A 21664-nucleotide genomic window follows, 5' to 3' on the forward strand; every position below is an offset into this window, starting at 1 on the left:
ACAATCTGCGCCCTTTGTTAGACAGAGATAACACGTCTCAATGAGAACCAAGGCACTGTCTGACTCACTCATATGAAGGGGTTTATTCATAGTGTGTGTGTGTGTGTGTGTGTGTGTGTGTGTGTGTGTGTGTGTGTGTGTGTGTGTGTGTGTGTGTGTGTGTGTGTGTGTGTGTGTGGCGGAAATTTGTGTGTGAATCATTCTACAGCATACTAAGAAATATAGAAAGGAGAGTTGGGGGGGGGGGGGGGGGGGGGTTGAGGCATTTTCTTAAATGTGTGTGTGTGTGTGTGTGTGGGCGTGTATGAGTGATAAAGAGATACAGAGCGGGAAAGGGTTAGAAAGAGGGAGAGAATGGCAGTCTCTTGGTTTCCCGTGGGTGTACTGCAGTAACACTGTAATCCTCATTAATATTTATCTGCCAGGCAAAGTGGAGAGAATGATTAGCTTGAGAGAGAGAGGGGTAGAGAGAGCGAGACTATGTGTGTGTTGCTGTGTGTGAACACCCTTTAATGCATGTGTTTAGGGTATTAGAACATATAACACATGAACTAGGTCAACTTCAGTACAAAAGAGACTATAAAAGTCCCGATACTTCAAAGGTTTATCATGTCATCACTGGGTGTTTTTCACTGCACAAATGCACAGTAAATAATATTTTATATTTAATTTGTTCCAAACACCCATAGGAGTAGTCAAACTGAAGCTCATAGCATGCACTAGTCTATTCTCACAGACACAGACATACAGTATAGAAGCTCCTTGCATTCTTCTCTCTCTCGAGCCAAATTAAATTATATTATTGATTTTTCTGCTTGCACCTCTAATGCGATTACAGTAAGCAAGACTGATCAGAATTCAGTTCCTAATCGGGTCTATACTGATGTGTCACCTACAATCACTGCCGCAGTGACATCCGTGTGTGTGTCTTTGTACATAAAAAAAATAGTAATACTCTAAGAAATCTAAACCTGCACAAGCCACGTGCCAGGTTTAGTGTTGCATAAAGTACTAAGCAAAGAGAAGAGTAAAAGTGCAACATGTGTCAGGTGCACTTTCTACTCTCCCGTGCACAGCTACTTTAAGGAATTTGTGTGCCAGAGAGCCTCAGCTGAGAATGTACTTGTGAATTTATAGTTTAGGTGACCCATTTCCCTCCACTGCTCTCTCTTTCACTCTGTCTTTCTGCCTTGCTTGCACTCTAGTGTAACATGCCTGAGTGAGAATCACAGAGCAGAAGGAAGACTGAGAGGTAGAAATATGAGATGTGAGAGAGAGAGAGATGAAAGAGGCCAAAAGAGATGGAGAAACAAGAGAAAGCCAGAGGCTAGAAGTGAATACATGAGGAGCAGAGAGATGATTTCCTCATGTCCTATGTAGATTTTCCGACTAGTTAACTGTCAAGTCCATCTGTCCACCATAGTTCTGAATGTAAAATAGTGTCTTTTCCTCTCCATCTTATTACTTTGTAGATGGCCACCCAGCTGACACTGTTGGTCATGTCTGTTTACATCACAGTGCCTGTCTGACCTTTCCCAGGATTCAGCAGGACACAGCAAACACATAGAATCATGGGAACAGTGCACACTCATGCCTGACCTCCCTCCTCTCTCATCACAGAAACAAATATTTACACCCCTTTTAAGTTACAGTCACTGAGAGATGAGCAGCCAGTTTGGAAAATTCACACTACAGGAATACCACACATTCCTCATGAGTTTCTCAAGAAACCAATGAGAGGACAACATGAAACCCTGAGACAGAAGTACAGTATGGGAAGTTATTGCTGTGGAAGCAGGGATTGTGGAGCATATTGTCGGTAAAGCTACTGCAATTAAATGAATGAAAATGATTCTTAGATGTTTATTCACTAAATGTGCTAAGCCTGATGTGCGCCACAGCAGTCTCTCACTCATGTTTGTGGTGCCATTAAGTCATACAATAATTTGTGTGCACACAAAGTCTCACACACAAACACACTATCTCAGCAGTACAGAAATTACTTCTTGCATCAATAAGCCTTGCCGTGAATCAGAGCAGGCAGATTGGTGGTTTGGTAGAAAAGCCAAAAGAATTACTGTACTGTACAGAGATATTGAATTTTTTTATCGATCAACTCTCTGAGGAGAGACCGTGACGAAAGCAGGAAAAATGAAAGCATTTGGCTGTACAGAATGAGCAGACATTGTTTTTCTTTTTTTTAAATAACACAACTGACATAAATAAAATCCTCTGTAACCATAGTCTACAGGAGGGAGCAAAAAAATGGGTGTCTGTGTTCGATTTTAGAGTTATTTTAACATTTGTATCAAACATAACATAGCAAACATTGCTCATTCAAGCTGTAGTGTTTTAGTAGTGCTGTTAAGCCAGAATTTATAACAGACTGGCAAGGATTTACACACAGGCACTGTTTGCTTGGCAGAGATTATATATGGGGTTTGTATTGCCTCCATGTGGCCATTTTTGCAAATGGATGTATGTAAGCAAATGGAAGATTCATTGTGGATCTATGTCTCAAATGAACAACTAAGTTTGACGTAATGAATTATATTTGCCTTCTTTTCACATTCTGTACAGAGATAAAGAGAGCAAACCCCAGCAGATGGTTTGAGTAGTCACAATTTGTTGTTTTTTCAGGTCTTAGATAGGTCAGACCAGGATTCTCCAGCCTGGGAAAACTGGCTTGGAGGAAAAATATGTCCTTTTTTAAAAACATTCTGGCAAAAATCCAAGTGACCAGATGTCAGCGTTACTGCGATTCAGTCTACTGTATATGCAATCATGCTTGCAGTTATGATTATATAGCGTGTATGTTCTTCTTCATAAACATACACTTACTCTACAGTCTGAACAGGTGTGTGAGAGGTATGGACTTACAATAGGAACATGCCTCTTTCCTTGAAAAGCGAGACAGTGAGAGAGAAAGTGAGAGGACTGGTTTCTCTCAGTGTGAGCTGCAGTATGAGAGTGCATATCACTTTAAAAACAACCTCCAGTCGGGGAGACTCAGAGACCGGCTGCATTTCCTAAGTGGGAATGTTTGTGTTTGTGACGCTGAGACCAACAGACAGAGGGTGCTTTGCTTCAGTGGGAAGAAAAGGGACAGGAAGAGAGGAGGACAAGAAGAGAAGGAGTCAGCAGGGAACACTAGCTGTGTGGGACTAGGGCAGAAGGACTAGCAGGCTTTGACCTTGAGGAGGCATCACCCCAGTGAATCCCAGAGTGACAAGAGGGCCTAGAGAGACAGAGGAAGGAGAGGGGACAGACACGGGGTTAACCTGTCTCTCTGTGGCTTACCTCTAGAGATGATCCAATTATTATCTATTGGAGCTAAGTGGCATCAAGAGGACAATAAAGGCTTATCATACCATCTCATTGCCTGGGCCTCTATGGATGGCTTACCTGTGCAATTAAAGATCTACTAATGTGCTACCTGTGGATGTCCCTGTGATATAAACTCATACTGCTGTGCATTCCTCTGGTGGTGGAATAGTTAATTAGAAATGGAGGCTGTCTTGTTGGGTCTAGATGAGGTGGTCTGTACTCGGCAGGGCCTGCTGTGGACTCTCACCTCCACAGCCATCCGGCGGATTCGTGTGCATGCCAGGAGCCTTCCTGGCCCTCTGCATCTATTGCACGCACACAGGTGTGTTTCAAGGCCACTTTACCAGGTAGGCTGCACCTCAAATACACACAAAGCATAAAAAGATCAATTTTATAACCCATCAACCTTACTAGATTTCCATGCACATTCACCCACGTAGGCACTTTGCACTGGGCCAGTTTAATCCCAGATAAATGTGCGCCTATGAAGGGATGCTTATGTTCACATGCTCTACCATCTGTCATAAGAAGCTGTTATTAATGAATGATTCCACACTTTTGTGTCAAGGGCTTGAGGCAGAAGGAGAAAGACAAGTAGGGAACAGATGATGTACTGTAGGCCAGGTATGTCCTTCAGACAGAGACTGGGGCCAGAGACAGAGCAGGGTTAAACTTGATTTGTTTCATTAAGCATGAAGGACAGAAACAGATTAGATGTCATGGCTGTGTTCCTGCTAGGTTTATGTACTGAATAGAACTTTTTTCACTTTGCTGTTCCTGTGTATAGTGTTCTTTTGTTTTTGTTGTGCTCAGGATACACAACAGGAAGTTGTGTTGCCTAGGTCAGTATTAAAGAGCTGGTAACTAAGCTGTTAAGCTGGTAAGAGTTTCTATGGCCATCTAAAAGAGGGATACTTTCACACAAAAACACACACATTGGCGCTGTTTTGTAGGCTGTCTGGTCCCTCTGCCTCCATTGCCTCACATTTCATTCCCCGCCAACTTTGTACTCACCAAATGCGTCAATTTGCGTTAATAATGTAAACCCTTTCTCTGGTTTGCATTATTTTAATTGTGTAAAAGCAGCAGCTTCTTTTGTGCCTTGTGTCTGTCTAGCTGTGATTCAGCAAAAAGCTTGATCAGTATTCACTTCACTCTGTCTGAATTGATGCACAGGGCTTTCATGGAGCCATTAGTATTCCCCAAGCATCTCACCTGCCCTGTATGCAGCTGGTACCACTAGGACAAACCCAACAGACTCACCAGGCCTGTAGCTAAATGATAAGGAGCACACCGCATAGCATAAATTCATCAGCGCATACGTGCACACAAAGATAAACATACACAGCATGCATGTTTTCCTGTCTTTTTTCTCTGATTCCTTTTTTATTCTCAAGAGGAGAATAAGCTGGATTGTTATTCTAACTTTTGTCTTGAAATGTGGTTTTATGTAGCTCCTTAGTCTAAGCGTCCTGAGGGAGGGTAATACAATCAGAGGAAGCTGAAATAATTTACCAGGCCTCCCTGAGTCTAACCCATCCTTAACACCCCATCCTGGTCTAACAGAGGCCACACCAAAACACCTCTCAGAAGGTGCTGTTTTAATGCTTCCTAAACATCCTCAAGAGGAGTGCTCTGAACAATATATCCCCTGGCCTGGAAAAGTGGTACAGTCTAAGGTGGAGCAATTAATAGTGGTGGGAGTTTCAATAGCAAAGAAGGAGGGGTCAGTGTGTCTGTGGGATGGGGATATCCCTGGCTCACTGCCTCTCTGCCTGGCTTCCTCTATTACTGTTAATGAGATACCCAGCCTCACATAACTGGCATGCACACAATAGCAAGAGAGGGAAAAAGAAAGAAAGAGAGCAGGAATGATAGACACAGACAAGGTCTTAACTTATAACAACCTGTTTTCACTTTCTGCACTTCTTTTCCACCTTTTTTTTCTTCCCTTGAACTGAAAAACATTTCCAGTCATGGCTCTAACCTGTCCCAGAGCCATCCAATGTCTTGTTTTGCTCTCCAACTTTTTTTTTTTCCTACTTAAAATTCATCTTCTTTTCCTTTCAACTATTTCTCTCTGCTCTCTTTTTTTGACTGCCATTGGCAAAGGCCTACATCACCAGCATTCCAGCATGCTCTATCCAGATATTTTACTGCACCCCCGTGTGTGAATGTACTGTATGTCAAGGTGGTGATTTCATACCAATATCGTTTTGAATGTTGAATGGAGCATCGCCCTGTGTGATTGAGCTGTGGCGCTACATTAACCAGCAGATGGCATTTGTGAAATGTTGTTTGCTCACACAGTCGTACACTTATTTCTCTTGTGAGGGAGCAGTGTGTTCACACTTCCATACATCAGGCTGAGTAATATTGACTCAACAGCCTCCAGTCACACATTTTCCTCTGGTGGTGTGACCCTTTAAACAGGGTTAGTACCAACAGGCATGTGAGGGCAGCGCTCTGCTGTGCTGCGTTAGATGGTGTAATTGTTTGTCATTTCTTGTGCTGCTTCAAATTTGCATCGATTTCAGCTGTGTACATTGTATCTTTCTTTTTTCTTTTTTTTTTAATCCCACCAACTCCCTTCTTATCATCTCACCCCATCCCAAAGGCAGGATATCCTGCGCAGGGAAGAAGCAACAGTAAAAACTATAGCAAACACAGGTGGTTGGACTTCCCCTCAGCTGCAAGATTTTGTTTTGTTTTTTTTTTTTAATCTATCTGTAGTCATCAATGTAATGCAACTCACAAACATTGCTCCAAGCCATCATTTTATTCATAACAATCTGAAGTGACTTGTTAAGCAAATGTTCAGCATCCCAGTAGAGCTTTTTACACTTGACAAGATAAACATCCTAGATAGACTCAGTTTGCTTCCTGTTACAGCTCTTGCTAATAACAATGGCTGACAGGAAGCCGGTTCTCCTACATGACAAATAAACTTTGATCCAAGCTGTTTCCTAGCAACGTAACCCCATTGAAAAAATGTATGCATATTTCAAATCTCACATATAAGGTATATTCATTGTGCCCTGATATTGTGTAAGCTTGTAGGCTTTACTGCATCATATTTTGGATCGAAACCCAAGCCAGTTTACTCCCACTGAACTCATCTGGTGCCGTTTCCTGTGAGAAAAGCTCTGTCATTGAACATATTCCTTTCCCACTGAATAGTCCCAGTGATTATGATACGAACCAGAGACACAGCAACCATACCCTAAGATATAAGATGCACAATCCTCCTTCTGTCTTGTACTTGGTTCATTTGTATCTGTCCAGTTACTTCTTTTGTCTATGATCGTTTGGCTCTCAGTCAAAGTGTAGTGTTGAGAAGAGCCTACTGTGACTGCCAGCATCTCCTGAGAATCAGGTCACGACTGTAATCAGCCTACTTTGTTAAGTCTCTCTTGCACTCATGTTCAATTTATCATCAATTTGTTCAAGTATTCAACTGAAACAGATGTCAGTAAATAACTTCATGACAGGCAGGCAAATGTCCAGAATGGGAAATCTCTGTGTCCTTGCTAATTCCCAACATTATTCCATTTTCCAGCCAAGTAATTATTGGATAGAGGATGAAGCTGAACTTGTGACTTCCTACTGAAGAATTTTGATCGCTAGGGCTGTCTGGCAGCAATCTTTGTTCTCATTGCCAAAGTCAGGATCTGTATGTGAGAAAGTCTTTTCCCAGAACCGGCAGAAAGGCTTCGTGGATAGGAGGGGTAGAAGGCCAGAACAGACACTGTCCCAAATTTTTCCAGTACTTTGTTTATTTTCTTATAATTTTCTAATTTGTTGGCAACTAGCTGGAGGCGTGTTTGTGTTTGATACCCCTGCATCGGGGCACACACTAACGCACACACACAAATACCCCTCTGTAGATTGTGTTGGTGGTTGAAGCCGTTTACAGTGTCTCCCTGGGGATTAGGTCTTATTTGCATAGTTCGTCGGGAAAACGTTTCCACTGCTCCATTCCCAGGTTTATCAAATACCCAGTGTGTGAGCGTAAATGTATGTGTGAAAGAGGAAAAGGGAGAGGAAAGCAAAGCTTGTCGTTGTTTGATCATGTTTGAAGCGAGAAAAATGCTTCTGAAGTGACTCATCAGGAGTTGAACTGCAAGTTATAATTTCATTCCAGAAATCATAATTCATGATCAAAGATCAATTCGTTGTCCGCATTTTGTTGCTGTAAAGTTGTTTGACGAGTCTTCTGGTGATCTGCAACTCTGTTACATGTTAAATATTTAAAGCGTGACACCCTTCTCCATTCATTACTCCATGTGCAATATTATCATTTGGCAACTATCAGCCATGCCAGAATATAATTTCTCTGGTGATGTAAAAATATATCCTTCACAGGATGGCCTCTCACTTTTAATTAATTACAAACATATGCATGGCCACACACTGACATCCTCACACATGCTGTACAGTATAAGAAGGACTAATCTGATTCTCTGGTTTAAGGCATGGTGTTGAATAAAAACAGCTTAGTGTTCATACTTTGTCAAAGGAAAATCATCAATCATTGTTGCATGACAAACTGAGAATTACTGAGACTGATTTTTTTAAACACTTTGCCAGGTATCAGTTACCATGTTGGAGACTATTCAGATGTTGAACATGTTTGCAATATCTGGTCAGTATTTTAGTGGGCAAAGGCTGAGAAGCCTGTGCGATAAATCTGGTGGGTGTCCCTTTAAATCCCCTCAGTGTGTCTGAATCGTGGCCAAAGTGGACATGATATAAGGTTTTTGGAGGTGGTCCTCTTCCAGCGAATGAAGTGATAGATTTAAATGTGGCATTAGTGCTGGGGATGTAAGAGCTTATAATGTTTTTAATTCAAAGGTTAGGCCCACAGTATAGAAGGGTAATCCAGAGGATTATTATGAGAATCTGGTAAATATCTTGGGAAATCCCTCTCGTGGACTCTCAGATCCTCTACTTGTATGGATGTTACATCCACTCACAGTGAGTCCACATGTGTTTACTGAACAGAGGTTTAGAGTTTTGCATGTGTATTAAATTTTAGAGATGAGAGAGATATCAACATTTGCCTGACCCAAAACATTCAGATCTAACAAGTTATTGTATCGGACCAAATAGCGCTGGAGACTACCAGAGAGTAACTACCCCCTGGGGTGGTCCCCTGAGAACTCCATACATTTAGGAGCGTTTTGTATGTTTGCATTTGCAGTTAGCACGGACACTTCATGTGAAGGATTGTTGCTATGCAGTTGGCATAGCAACAACTAGGCCATATCCACAACAAGCTGGAGGATGCCATGATTGGAGCTTTTGTGATAATAATGGGTGAAAAAGATATATGCAGTTGAAGGCACCCAATTGTGCTATTTTAAATGATCTAACATAGCATTACAAGTGATTATTTTGTTTTTATGTTGTTCAGTATACAATAATTTACTAACAAGCGGCACAGGCTCCTGGTGTCGCTGATGATCGCCTCTTAAAGTCAACTAATTAGTCATTAGTGCAGCATTACCAGCATATTACCAGCAGTCTGTGGACAAAGATAGTTTTCGTTCAACCATGTCAGTTCAGATCCGCTTTGATTGCTGTGGTTTTTTACTGTCTCGTAATGTTGTTTCAGTTTCATCATTTTCTCTCTACTTTGCTTCACTGTGTTGTCCCTTCACTTTGTTGTTCAACTGTATGTCCCAGGTAGCTGAGTAGAAATTTAAGCAGTTTTATATATGTAATTGCAAGTGCTACAAAAATTACATATGCTTGTGCCTTTATGTATCAGAATATGCAGAAGGAGGAGCTAACAAGAGACCTCAAAAACACATTTCTAAGAACTCTGATAGTTCCTAGCTTCTCTGACAAACAAAAAGTAGGGACTTCCTCCAAAAATTATAAAGCATAAGAAAAGGTTCCCCAGTCCAAAAGCACCCATTGTGCTCCTGAATGAGAGGGGATGCACATACAATCAAAGCTTAGATTTTCGGTATGTTTTAAATCAGATACCTTCAAACTCCTGTGTACTCCTGTAAGCTAGATGGCCAGAGAGCTGCGGTGTGCACATGCTCACATCGCATTTTTTTTTTTTTTTTGTCTTTTATTTCAAGGTGTTCTAGAGCCATACAATACAGAACAGTCGTTTGACAAACTACCTAATTTAAAAAATGGACCCAGTTCTCTCCTGTAACTGTGGCAAAGCTCTGATTTATCAGCTATTTTTATTTAATGAGAAAAAGCTGTCTAAATCTTCAGACTGTGGCTCTCCTTGAGGCAAAGTGGACAAACGGAAGACATTCAATACCTTTACTGTGACGGGATTCCCTTTGGACAAGAGGAACTGCACCCACATTCTCACACACACACACACACACACACACACACAGACCACACACAAATGCCAAAGGGCTCTCCCTACAGATGAGCTGGGTCATTTTTCATTACCCTAGCTCAGAGGACTCAAGTATGTCATAATGGCGCTCACTCACAATGAACCAAAACTATGGATTAATAAATCCTGACTATAGAGCACACTTCAAGCAGATCAGACAGGCTGCAGGACAGGACTTGTGGATGGGCTGATAGCTTTTTTTTCACTCCTCTATTTTTCATTACAATACCTTGAATTAGATCCTGAAGGAAGATGAAGAAATGTCCAAGGCTGCACCCTATTCAGCCTGTTGCATCCATTACTCTGCCTGGCTCCTCTTTCATTTATTCTCACTTTTTGTCCAGCCTATCTTTCTTACCCTTTTCAGACTTTTCCCTGATGAATTCCATACCCTGCCATCTTCACTGCTAAAGAACACATATGTCTTTCTACCCGTTACTTTACTACTGATCACGCTTATGAACGCTCTTACATTTTAGCCTGATGGCAAGCTGGAATAGGGAAGATGTGTAAAGTTAATTCTAAGTATATATTAACTTCTTTGAGCAGAGAGTTCCCTTGTCTTTGTAATCCTGGGATCACGATTCTGTCATCAGTTGCACTGAATCACTTGAAGCCTTCATTGTATGCCTTTTTGCTCTACATTTGTGTACCACAGTCATACCTATTCTTGTTACAGTGTCTTGGCATTGTGTGACAGTGCCTCCTCCTTTAAGTGCCCTACATTTCGGGCACGGGACTGAATGACAGACGAGTCTAGATCTCCTAGAAAGTTGTCATGACAACTTTTGTTTGCATCTTACTCTGGTGAGCACAGGGCGGTGAGGCTGGTCAAACATTTATGTGCGTGTGTATGTGTGTGTGCTTGACAATGCAGGATGTTTCCATGCACTCAGCTAAAGAAGTGGGTGGTTTGAAAATCTCTGAAGTATTATGAGGATGTAAGCTCACCAAGCTCCTGTAAAGCCGGTGCTTTGAGTGATGTTGTTCTTTGGCTGTCTCCCTAATTAGCCTAGAGGGTCTTTGGACCTGGAGGACACGCACACACACACACACACATTACCACACACATACACAAGGGCAAAATCAGCAACGCACAGAGAGGATTTAGACACCTTTTTACCCCAAACTCTCCCCTGCTGTTTCTAGTCTCAGGGTACATGTTTAATAGACTAGTAGAATACATTAGGACACACACACACACACACACACACACACGCAGAGAACTTTGCAGACAGCACTGTTTAATATTCAGCATGCTAAATGATTTGTGTTTGGTATTCCATCTTGTCACAGGGCAGGGAATAGAGGCCACTGGAGTTCAACTGCTCTGCAGCACTCAGTGCCCTTGAGTTTACACCACGAGGGCACAGGTGCAGATTTTTTTTTTTTTTTTTTTGGGGGGGGGGGGGGGGGGGGGGGGTGACTATTGGTTGTTTGGGGGGGTTGCTTGTTTGTTTATTAGTTTTTTCTTATGAGATTCCAAACAACAGACAAAAAAACAGAAGAAGCAGCAAAGACAAGATGGAGGGTCCATTGATCAACACAGTTCAGTGAGTTGTATGCACACACTGTATACAGAGAATACTGCACAGAACCAAATACTCCTCTTTACGTCACACTGTCCTTCTGCATGCAGTGCCAGCAGTATCAGTGAACACAGGGTCACTTGGGTCTACAGTGATTTCTCACTGTCTAAATTATAGATGAAGAGAGGAGGTGTAGGGGTAAAAGATCCTTCCCTTGTGAATGGCTCACACTGACAGTCCACAGCCTTGCAGATCAGCCCCCACAATCTCTGAGACTGTGTTTCATTGAGATAAAAGTCCTGAAGTCATGACATCACTGGTACCTATTTGTCCTGAACTTTTGTAGTCTTCTTTGAGGTTGTTGGCACTCCCAATATTTCTTTTGCCCTAATCACTTTATTTTAAGTTCTAGATAGATAGATAGATAGATAGACAACATTGTGCTTAAAATTGCTTTCAGCTAATGCTCTCATTGCATAAGGACTGTACTGTTCATTTCAGTAAAGGGCAAAACTGACAGGGAAAAGTAATCTGATAACAGACATGAACAGAATCATGAATTGTGGAAGAAAGGGGCCTGTGAGTCCTTTGGGAAGTGGGATAATCCCTTTTGACTCTTTGTGTACAGCTCATTGTAAATAAAATCTAAACTGTAATAGTTTACTTGATAAATCTAATTGTAGGTAGCATGTAAGAAGGTGACCTGCATGCACAACAGCTGAAGCAGCCTGTGGTCATTCCCTCTCAAACTGACACACTGTGGCGCTGTATCATCACACTGCTCTCATTTGCTTGGATGTCATTGTAGGATACTGTGGTGTTGTTTTAGAGTTTTCTGTTTTAAATATAACTGCTGGCTCTGTGTATGAGTGCCCATGCACTCGTGTACGTCTGCGTGGCCAAAATTTGATCAGCCACAAAGAAAGTGCAGTTAAAACAAAAAGTATATAAAGGACGTATAAAACCGAAAAAAAAGGGAAAAGGAGCAACCGAGGCAAGCAGAATGATGATGTGGGGCTTAAAACAAAGAGGAGAGCAGGAGCTAATTAAGAGTAAAGAGATAACTCCATGTACCTGACTGTTACAGGAGCAACATAGGTGTGCATGTTGTGGGGGAAGCATTTCATTATTTTGGGATTAGACAATGTGACCTTTCAGCGTGAAGAATAAAAAGAATTAAAAGAGGAATTTCAGGCCATCAGGAATCAAGCAAGAACAAGGTGACGTCGAATGTTATGACTGCAAGGCATATTCAAATTTACCAGTACAGAAAACTATCGCTCTATCTTCATGTGTTATCATCACACCTGTTATTTTCATTTCCTTTATCTACACAATCTTTTTACAAAGTGCAAACCACTGGTTCACATTGTGCATATTCTTAGATGGCCTTTGATGACACTTTGATCTGTCAGTGCATGTATGTATTGCTTGCGTGCGCGTGTGTGCGTAACAGGAACGCCTTCTGGCACTTCTCACCGTGAACCGAGAGAAGGCGGAATTCTTATCTTTTCAGTTCATTTGGAATTGAGGCTCCTCAGGGTGCAAATGGCAGCGAAGTTGAACTTAAGATGTGAAGCCAGAGATGGATTTGTGTGGATATAGCGCAACTAAAATTTGGATCTTGCAAAATTTACAGCGTAGCATGATTCCCGATGTCTTGACTGTGCCTGCTCACACATCTCACAGCAATGTTCCCACTAAAAGTGCCTATGTGGTTTTTGAAATTCATAAGCGTCTCCATCTGTCAGTTTTAGTCAGAGTTGTGATTCTATATTGAAATGTGGGGAAAGTTTTTTTTTGTTGTTTTGTTTTGTTTTTAGAGGAAGTCTGGGAATGGAGCTTTGTAGTAAAATAAGAACAAAGCAGAGTTGGCTTCAAAAATATCCCCAGTTTGTTTGAAGTGCCAGTATGTTTCTGATTTTAAAAACGCCCTAACTGGAACCACATTTCAGTCCCGAAGTCACACACGGGCAGTGAGGGTGGAGCTCACAGACACACACACACAAAAACATGCAAGCACACTCCCATATACACACTTAAACAAACAAAACAGATCTCGACGGTCAGTTGTTTCTCTAGACATTCCTGGCTGCCTTTCCTTGACCCTCCCTGCTCCATCTCTTTCTGCCACTACATGAAGCTTTAGACGGAGGGGAAGACAGGATTTGGCCCCGCTATTATTTTTCCATCAGGTTTTTAATAACCCATTGAACTGAACTGAAACTGTATGCTGAGTGTTTTTTTTTCCTGTATTGTAATCTAATCTGCACCATACGTAGATGCTGTTACATTAAAACTGCCGACAAGTCATAAAGCCTGTTCAGATGCAATGATCTCAGCATCATAAATCATCATTGGAGTGCTTGTGTCAGAGCACGCTTGCTCTCGAAGTGACATGTTTAAGAGTGTGTGTTTATTTAGTCTCCATAAATATGCGGGAGAAGCAGACAACGGCAGACAGAGCAAGACAGAGCGTGCGTGCGTGTGTGTGTGTGTGTGTCAGTCTTAATTGCCTACCGCATCGTCCCACAGTTAGGGTTGAGGAGATTCTCCATCTTGCTTCAATTAGCCATTCAGCAGTGTTTATATTTCACTCCACCAATATAGCTTACCTTTTCCAACACAGGCCATCAGCCATGTTTCCCTGTCTGACCCTAAAACCCGAGTCTACCCTGTTAAACCCACCTCAGCCATTTAGATCTTTGCCTTTTGGACCCATACTCCACAAAAATACACTAAATCTGCACCTCATTAGTACAACCACACCTCAGCCCAGAATAGAAGCTCCATAGCAAGGTTCGGTCAGGGTCCTGAAATGTCACACATACAAGTGTTTCTCACTTTGTAGTTCTTGGCAATACTCGGTGTAGGTCATGGAGAGGTCAGCATGTATAGGGAAGATAAGAGCCATGGACACTGGACAGAGTGGCTCGGTAAATCACAGATGCCTGTTATTGTTCCTTCCTGCCTTGCTTCCCTTCTTCCCTCCTTTTTATTTCTACCTTATTCTGTGATTCAGCTTCGTTCATGCCACACAAGAACAATCATTCATAAACTCGTGCAGTGTAAGTGTTCAGGATCTTTGCCTTTTTTCTGTTTTGTCCCCTTTTTTCCTCTCTTGCTCTGTTAAACAACAGGACCCTTACAACAGCGAACTGAGGACGCTACCAATAAATGGAGATGTGTATGTGACCGGAGAAAAAGAAAGAGGGACGGCTGTATGTATTAAAGCCCAAAAAAGAGTCATCTGGAGATGTTTAAGTTGGACAGGCCAGTTTCCGGTGTCTGGAGCAGGCCAAAAATATCCAGAAACAGAAAAATCCGGCAGGAGGGAAAAGGATACACCTCCTTGTTTCTCATGTGACCTTCTCCATTTAGCAAACTAAGCTGAATTTTGGGGTTGCAGCATAAACCGTGGTTGCAATAAAGCTTTTCAAGCCAAGCTTATTAAATTTAATTGCATCTTTGTATTGCTAAATGCCTGGAAAGCGAGTATTTCTGATGAAACACACCCATATTTCAGATATGGTGCAACTATATTTCACTCAAGCAAACAGAATGACACTGAATGTGCAAATTTAAGAGAATCATTGGACAGCAAATGACAGAAGAGATAAAGGTGTGCCACATATGCATGCCAGCTTTGCGGGTATGTGTATGTGGCATATTCATATTCATATGTTATGGAAACATCACACTATTTTCATAACATGGGGACTACTCTTGTAATACAACAAAAAAAAGCAGAGTAGCTGAGTCATTTAAACATTTTTATGGATAGGAGGCTCAGCCTCTGCTGCACACCTTAGTATCTATTTATAGTTTCACAAACCAGACTGATTTTGTTATGTTAACAGCTTGTGGTTATAACGGCTGCTGTTCCAGCTGTGTAAGGTGAACACAAGTGCCCAATTTAGGTCATGCAAAAAAAAAAAAAAAAAAAGTCAGTTCAACGGCTGCATTGGACTGAAAGCCAAGATTCATTCAAGCAAGCCAAACCTGTGAGCAAGATTTGAGTTTGAAAGTGCGGACAGGAAGCTACAAGCTGAAGGGAGAGACAGGGAGAGAGAGCCCAGAGCAGGGATCGAGATAGAAACCGTGTTTTTATTTTTCTTTGCAGACTATAACCAGCATTTTAAGGTTTGTGGAACTCTGTCAAAATACACTTGTCATATACCTGATTTAAAAGCGATCAGTCATATGAGGATAATCTCTCAACTCTTCCTCCCCTACAAAGTGCATTTCTGGAAGTAGGGCTGATTTCTTAAAGTAGGCAGACTTTATATTGTTATGTATCACTATCGTTGTGCTCCAGACACAGATGTTTGGGTGTAAGCGCACGCACGCACGCACACACACACACACACACACACACACACACACACACACACACACACACACACACACACACACACACACACACACACACACACAGGAGAGAGAGGTCTGCAGTTTCTCATAGCTGCGAGCTGCCGCTGCAGAAAATTCCCCCTCATCTCCTCCTCTCCCCGCCCCCACATCTTGCCTCCATTATTCCCGTGTTTTCGAACTCCGGTGACAGCGAGAAACATAACTGGCGAAGTGAAGGCAGGCTGGAATACCGCTTCTTTCGGCCGTCCCCCTCGGTTGCTGACCGGTGGTACGGTCTCCTGCTATCCGCACGTTCACACGCCGTTTGTGCACGGTGCCGGTAGGGAAACGGGGGGGTGGGCAGGGGGTTTGGTCGACTGGGACTATCACCGTGGAGCTCAGTGCTTTCCAAAGGAGGGATGTGAGAGAAGCGTGACTTGGAAAACGCTCCTCGGTCGCCGTTAATTACCGCCTATTTATTTTAGGCTTGAACGGCGAAGATATGAGAGACGGGATTATACGGCCAGCTGCGACGCTTGTAACTAATGTTAACTAATGGTCACAAACATGGATGCTGATGTGCCTCATCCTCTAGGCCGGACAGAAAAGAGGGTGTTTTTTGAGGCTTTTCTGGCAGTAACACGACTCATTTCTTTCTGGGATTAATAATTCGTTTTTGGTTTTTTTGTTTATATATATTTTAATTTTCCGCTCCATCTTGGAGCCGGCTTCTGTGAGTGGGAGCTTCGCAGTGAGGATTTGTTGGCAAGGTAATAACTAATGATAACCTTACTGCGGTGGCTTACACTGACCAAGCATCACTGTCAGCTGTCCGTGTGTGTGTGTGTGTGTGTGCGTGCCTGCAATTTTGCTGTCAGCCCGAGCGAAGAAATAATGAAACACTGTGAACATGGCTGCTTCAGACAGCACTGTAGTGGTATATGCTTCACTTTGATCTCTGGTCTTTAAATATCAGCGTTTCTTGGTGGTGAGTCAGACCAGAGGATGCATGTTAGCCAATTCAGACCTGGCGAGTAATGGATCAGAAATGTTGCTTTATTGGATGCAGCGTGAATCACACAACAGGACAAGGTGATGCAGCCAGTAGCACATGTGCTTTTGGGCTCAGTTTCTCTCAGTGGAGCCACATTGTAAAGAAGAACCCTGTAATAATAATGTATATCATTTGGCTCATATTTGTCTCATCGTCTTAAGTTATAACAAGCCTATAATAGAGATTTATTGCATTTGGTTTCATGCTAATAGAAACTCTTTGCATGTCCTCAATACCAAAAAGTGAATTTTGCAGTTAAAACCTATCTGTGCCAGATTGGGCTGCCTTTTTTTTTCTTTTGTTCTTTTTTCCCCCCTCAGGGCAGTGATTTGTTACCTTGACATTAAGACTTGCACTATTCCCATATGCCTCAAGCTGAGTACCAGTGGCAGTGTGCATACCACAATACAGTTTCAAGTGTGCTGCAGACAAGATACTTTACATGTTTGGTCATACTCTAGTTTTGTCCTGAGTAATTGAAAAATATCAGAATTAATATAATGTAAACCCTTTACAGCAACTTTAGATACATTTGGCATCTCAGAGTTGTTTTACAACTCACATTTGGTTATACCTGCAAAACTAACCTACCACCCAGCAGTTATGATATTAATTAAAATCACTGTACACAGTATAAACACAAAGGCTTTTCAGAGATATAATGTAACTCCAGGACAGGAGGATGGGAGATCAAAACAAAGGGTGAGGTTGGAAAATATAAGGGTTTGTGTGTCACCTGACTGTGTGCACAGGTGCACCCAATCTAAACCCTCAAACCACAGGAGCTCAGTGGCGAGGGGGAGGGTCAACTTAACCCTGAAAAGAAACTAGAAGCCACACACGCCCACCAGTAGCGATTCAGGGAAGTTCACACAGGGATGAGTGCTGTGGCACTTCTTTCCCCTCACTTTTTCTGGTATCATCATCTCTTTGCTAAGGTCTCACCCTGATGCAAGCTGGCACAAATGGTGAGAAAGTAGGCTAACTATGTTAAGGAGACACCCTTACCAAATTGCAGTAGCCTCAGGAGGCCAATATGATCCTCTTGATAGAGTTACAAACCAGTTAGGCTTGTTTTCAAATTTATAGCATCTGTGTTTTCAGAGGAGTTTTCATCAGATGTTTGACATTTTGACAATGGTGATGTTTCCCCCATCTCTTTATTCTCCTTCCTCTCCAACCCCCTCCACATTACCCTCCACCCCCTCCAGTCCCCATCTCCCTGATGTGAGGGAAGTGTGGGTGGAGCCATAGGGTGTTTATGTTCCTCAGGGTCCCTGCTTCCTGTTGAATTGTGGAGAAACTCCGCATGTGCTGAAAAACATAGGGATACATATACACCCCAACATGCTGAACACTTTAGGTCCAGCTTTTTCACATACCTTGAAATGCCTGTGAAATGCCTTGAAATAACAGTGTTTGTGCAGTGAATGCTGAAGGCTTGGTCTTGGATTTGTTTGTATTTGAGTAGCAAATGCTGAGGCAGGTTTGTAGAGATGGCTTGGCTTTGTCTTCGGTGTAAAATATTTGGTCTAATTCGTGTTTTCCCACAGTTGACTGTTTCATCATTGCACCTGCTTCACTGTTTACGCCTGACCTTGGCAGGCGGATATTATTCCTTTTTTTTTTTTTGCAGCTCCATTCAGCAAACCTGGTATCAGCAAAACAGACAAACACTCCAGTGAACACTGTCAGCAGGCAGCTTCCCTCACTTTGGTCACTAGTCCATTGATGGATAATGGATTTCCTGCTCAAGGAGGAATGTTAAAAATGTCTGTGAGGAACAGAGAGAGGCCCATTGTGTGTAGTTAGCTCCGCTAACCTTGTTATGGCTTGAGCTAACGCACACGCAAACTCCTGTCATACAGGATATTGCTCACATACTGTACTTATTGATGATAGGCATACTGTTCTTTTTTAACTTGACCATAATATATGAGTCATTCGGGAATGTGTGCAGCTTTCTTTGTATGACTTGTAACAATGGAGACCTGTAAAATAGTGGGGTACAGATGTATATTTGGGTTGCATGTAATAAACATATTAAGTATATTAACAAGTATATTAAGGAATATCTCTTGTTTTTTTTTTCTGTTCCTCAGATGACAGAGGGGCGGCGATGTCAGGTCCATCTCCTGGACGACAGGAAGCTGGAGCTCCTCGTTCAGGTGAGTGTCTCTTCCTCCTGACCTCTAGCTATTCCTTTCCTTTCTCCCCTCTCACTTTACACACTATCAATTCCTTACAGCAAGGGAGAAGTGATGTCTGCAGTCCCAAGGGACTTCCATTATTGCTGATGAAGGGGAATTTGGTCAGGAGTAGGTGACGCTGCGCTTTCTTGATGCTTCCCCGATCTCTTTCGTACACATGCATAAAAAAACGTGTTGCACTTGCAACACCGATTTGCAGTCGCTGTTTAAACTCTGGATTCTGACATACGGTTCAGCTCAAACAAATCATAAATGGCAATCTTTGCTTCTCTTACATTGCCCCTGCACCCACCCCCACCCCACTCCCCAAAAAACTGCTTTTCTTTCATTGACATTTGTATCCCTACCTTTTTCAGCTTGCAGCTGTAACCCTTCCCTGGTCTGCTTTCTATTCAGTACCAAAGGTCTTTATTGATTGCTAATGATATTGGCTTTTGCCATTCTTTTTATTTTCTTTTGGTTTGGCTAGATAGACTGAAACATATTCATTAGAAGCTCTTTATAGTCTTCCTAACCTCCCTTAGTTCCCTTTGGTCTGGCCATTACCCGATTCCTCTGAAACAGAAAGACAAAAGAAAGTAATTGGCCTGGAACAGGAGAAGAGGAGCAAGCAGAGAATAGAAAGATTGACGCAGAAGCTCAGGAGGTTGAGAGGGAGAGAGAAAAATGAGATGAGGGCTAAGGAATGAAAAGGAGATGACACTAAAAGGATGGGAAAAGAGAGGAGAAAATGGAGAGGAGAGCCAAGGATAGGTCTGCTGACTTTCTGATTTGATTACTCTGCCAGAACTGATCCTCCCTTTCAAATTGGTACTTCTTTTTCTGCTCCCCTTCCTTAGTCGCTCTGTCTATCTCTCCACTCTTCACTCCCCATGTCTTCTTTTCTCATTCAACTGCTGGCTAGCTTTCACCTGCCTTTCCAGTACTTTATCTCAATCTACAGATACAACTATATTTCATCCATACACCCTCTCTTTTGCTCTCCCCTTTTCTTTCGAAAGTACAGAAAAAGGGAATAAAAAGACAGCTGGGGACTTAAATACAAATATTTGTTAATGTTGTGCTTATTTGAAGAGGTTTGTTGGTATACTCTAATTAGTAGTTAGTGATAAAATTCACTGTGTTAACTGTGTTTGCAAGAAGAAAAAGACTGACTAAAAGGTCAGAAAAGTATATGTCATTAACAAACATTTGTCACATAAATCAGGAAACTGCTGTCTTTCTTTCTCTCTCAGTCTCTGTCCTTGCTTCCATCCGTTGGGCGGATGTTCTGCAGGTCATGGAGTTGTTAGTAGGACCACAGAGAATCACAGTGTTATTCTTAAGTTTTCCACTGAACTAAAAAAGCAGTCAAGTCCTCCATTTGTTTGCAAAAAAAAAAGATTTCTTTTAGGGATTTTCATGTTTCAAAAACAGCGTAAATTAGTTTGTTTATTTCTAAGTTTTACCCACTCATTAAACAGCATTTTTGTCAGATCTGTCCCATTGAGGTTTTCATGTAAGTTCATGTAGACGTGCCAAGCATACAAGCCAGTTACCATCTGAAAGGTTGGCTCTCACTTCTGTCAGTGACTTGTAACATTGACCAGCTGTTTAATCCCAGAAGAGTCATTTAGGCTTGTCTGCTTCCTCCAGCCTGATAGCGTGCCCTTTGTGGTTTGCATGTGGAGTAATGCCTCATTGGCAGGGAGCAATGTACCAGAGGGACAGCACACTTATTAACTAGGTTGTAAAGATGTAAAGCTAACTACCAAACACACCCTTTGGTGAAAATGTACAGTACCAGTCAAAAGTTTGGACACACTCACCCATTCATATGAAAGGATTAGTGTGTCCAAACTTTTGACTGGTACTGTATGTCAGTCCAGAGGCTAGAACGTACTAAGGCTAGAATGTTGTGAGGCTAAAGAGTGAATAAGATTCAGTTGTGTAACAGTGTTGCTTTTCTACATCACTGAGTCCTTTTAGAATTTTACTCCAAGATGCCTGGCGACATAATATAAAGTGGAAGTTGCATAAGTAAGTCTGTGTGCAAAGCTGAAACTATAAGAACAGATTATTGTGAGGGAAAGAATCAAATTATTGCTGCATATGTCTCAAAAAGCCTTATCCTTGGACAGCCTTAGAGTGGATAGACTGCCACTAATAAATCACTTGGCACCCCATAAATCTGAGCAACTCTGAAGGCACCAAAGGTCTTACTAGGTGTTTGCAGAAATCGGGCCATGACTTGCTGCCAGCCAGCCAGCCAAGGGTGCAACTGTGTGTTTTTCACTTGTCTTTTGGGTTAGCTTTATTGTATCAGCTCCTTGCTCACACCTCCCTGTAATTCTTATGCTGTTAATTACCTATGCTGCTGAGGAGGCACAGGCTAAATATCTATTTGTAGTAATGCTGTCTAAGCTTGCAGAGAACTGTGCAGTCTGATAGATGGCTCCATAGTGTATGTGTATGTAATGTGTATCTGCACTGTCTGCATATGTCTGGGGTGTGTTAAGTGTACCGTATCACTTACAATACTGCCTGTCATTCTCTGTCTGCATCATGTTATTACACATCTGGTATCTGTAATCTCAGAGATAAACTGCCGTGCATGCTTGTGGAAATGGTAGGTAGTCACTTGAAGAGGAAATCAAATGCAATTAAACTATTCTGTGATGCCAGTGTGATTCTGCTTGGTATTCATAGCAGTGGTGGAGCAGGAAGCTAGGTCAAACCGTAGACAAATGCTTCCTGTGTTGTTCTCCATTTTCAGACTCACTCATGATTTTTAACAGTGTATCTGGGGGGTTTATTTTAGCACCACATCATCATT

At 42.1% G+C, this 21664-nt stretch overlaps 1 protein-coding gene across 6 annotated transcripts in view; it reads left to right on the forward strand.

Annotated features, from left to right (window-relative positions):
- The window catches only part of frmd4a (FERM domain containing 4A), an 82996-nt gene that overhangs the window by 26880 nt on the left and 34452 nt on the right, over nucleotides 1–21664 (forward strand). For 5 of the 6 annotated variants that reach the window (XM_030730854.1, XM_030730849.1, XM_030730852.1 and 2 more), the window contains exon 2: nucleotides 18742–18807. In XM_030730854.1, the coding sequence (XP_030586714.1) occupies nucleotides 18742–18807 (66 nt within the window). Of the gene's footprint in view, nucleotides 1–15998; nucleotides 16356–18741; nucleotides 18808–21664 lie in introns of those variants that run through there. The other variant, XM_030730855.1, reaches the window with a different exon arrangement.

The sequence above is a fragment of the Archocentrus centrarchus genome, chromosome 6, assembly GCF_007364275.1.
Source record: "Archocentrus centrarchus isolate MPI-CPG fArcCen1 chromosome 6, fArcCen1, whole genome shotgun sequence".
Taxonomy (NCBI): Eukaryota; Metazoa; Chordata; class Actinopteri; order Cichliformes; family Cichlidae; genus Archocentrus; species Archocentrus centrarchus.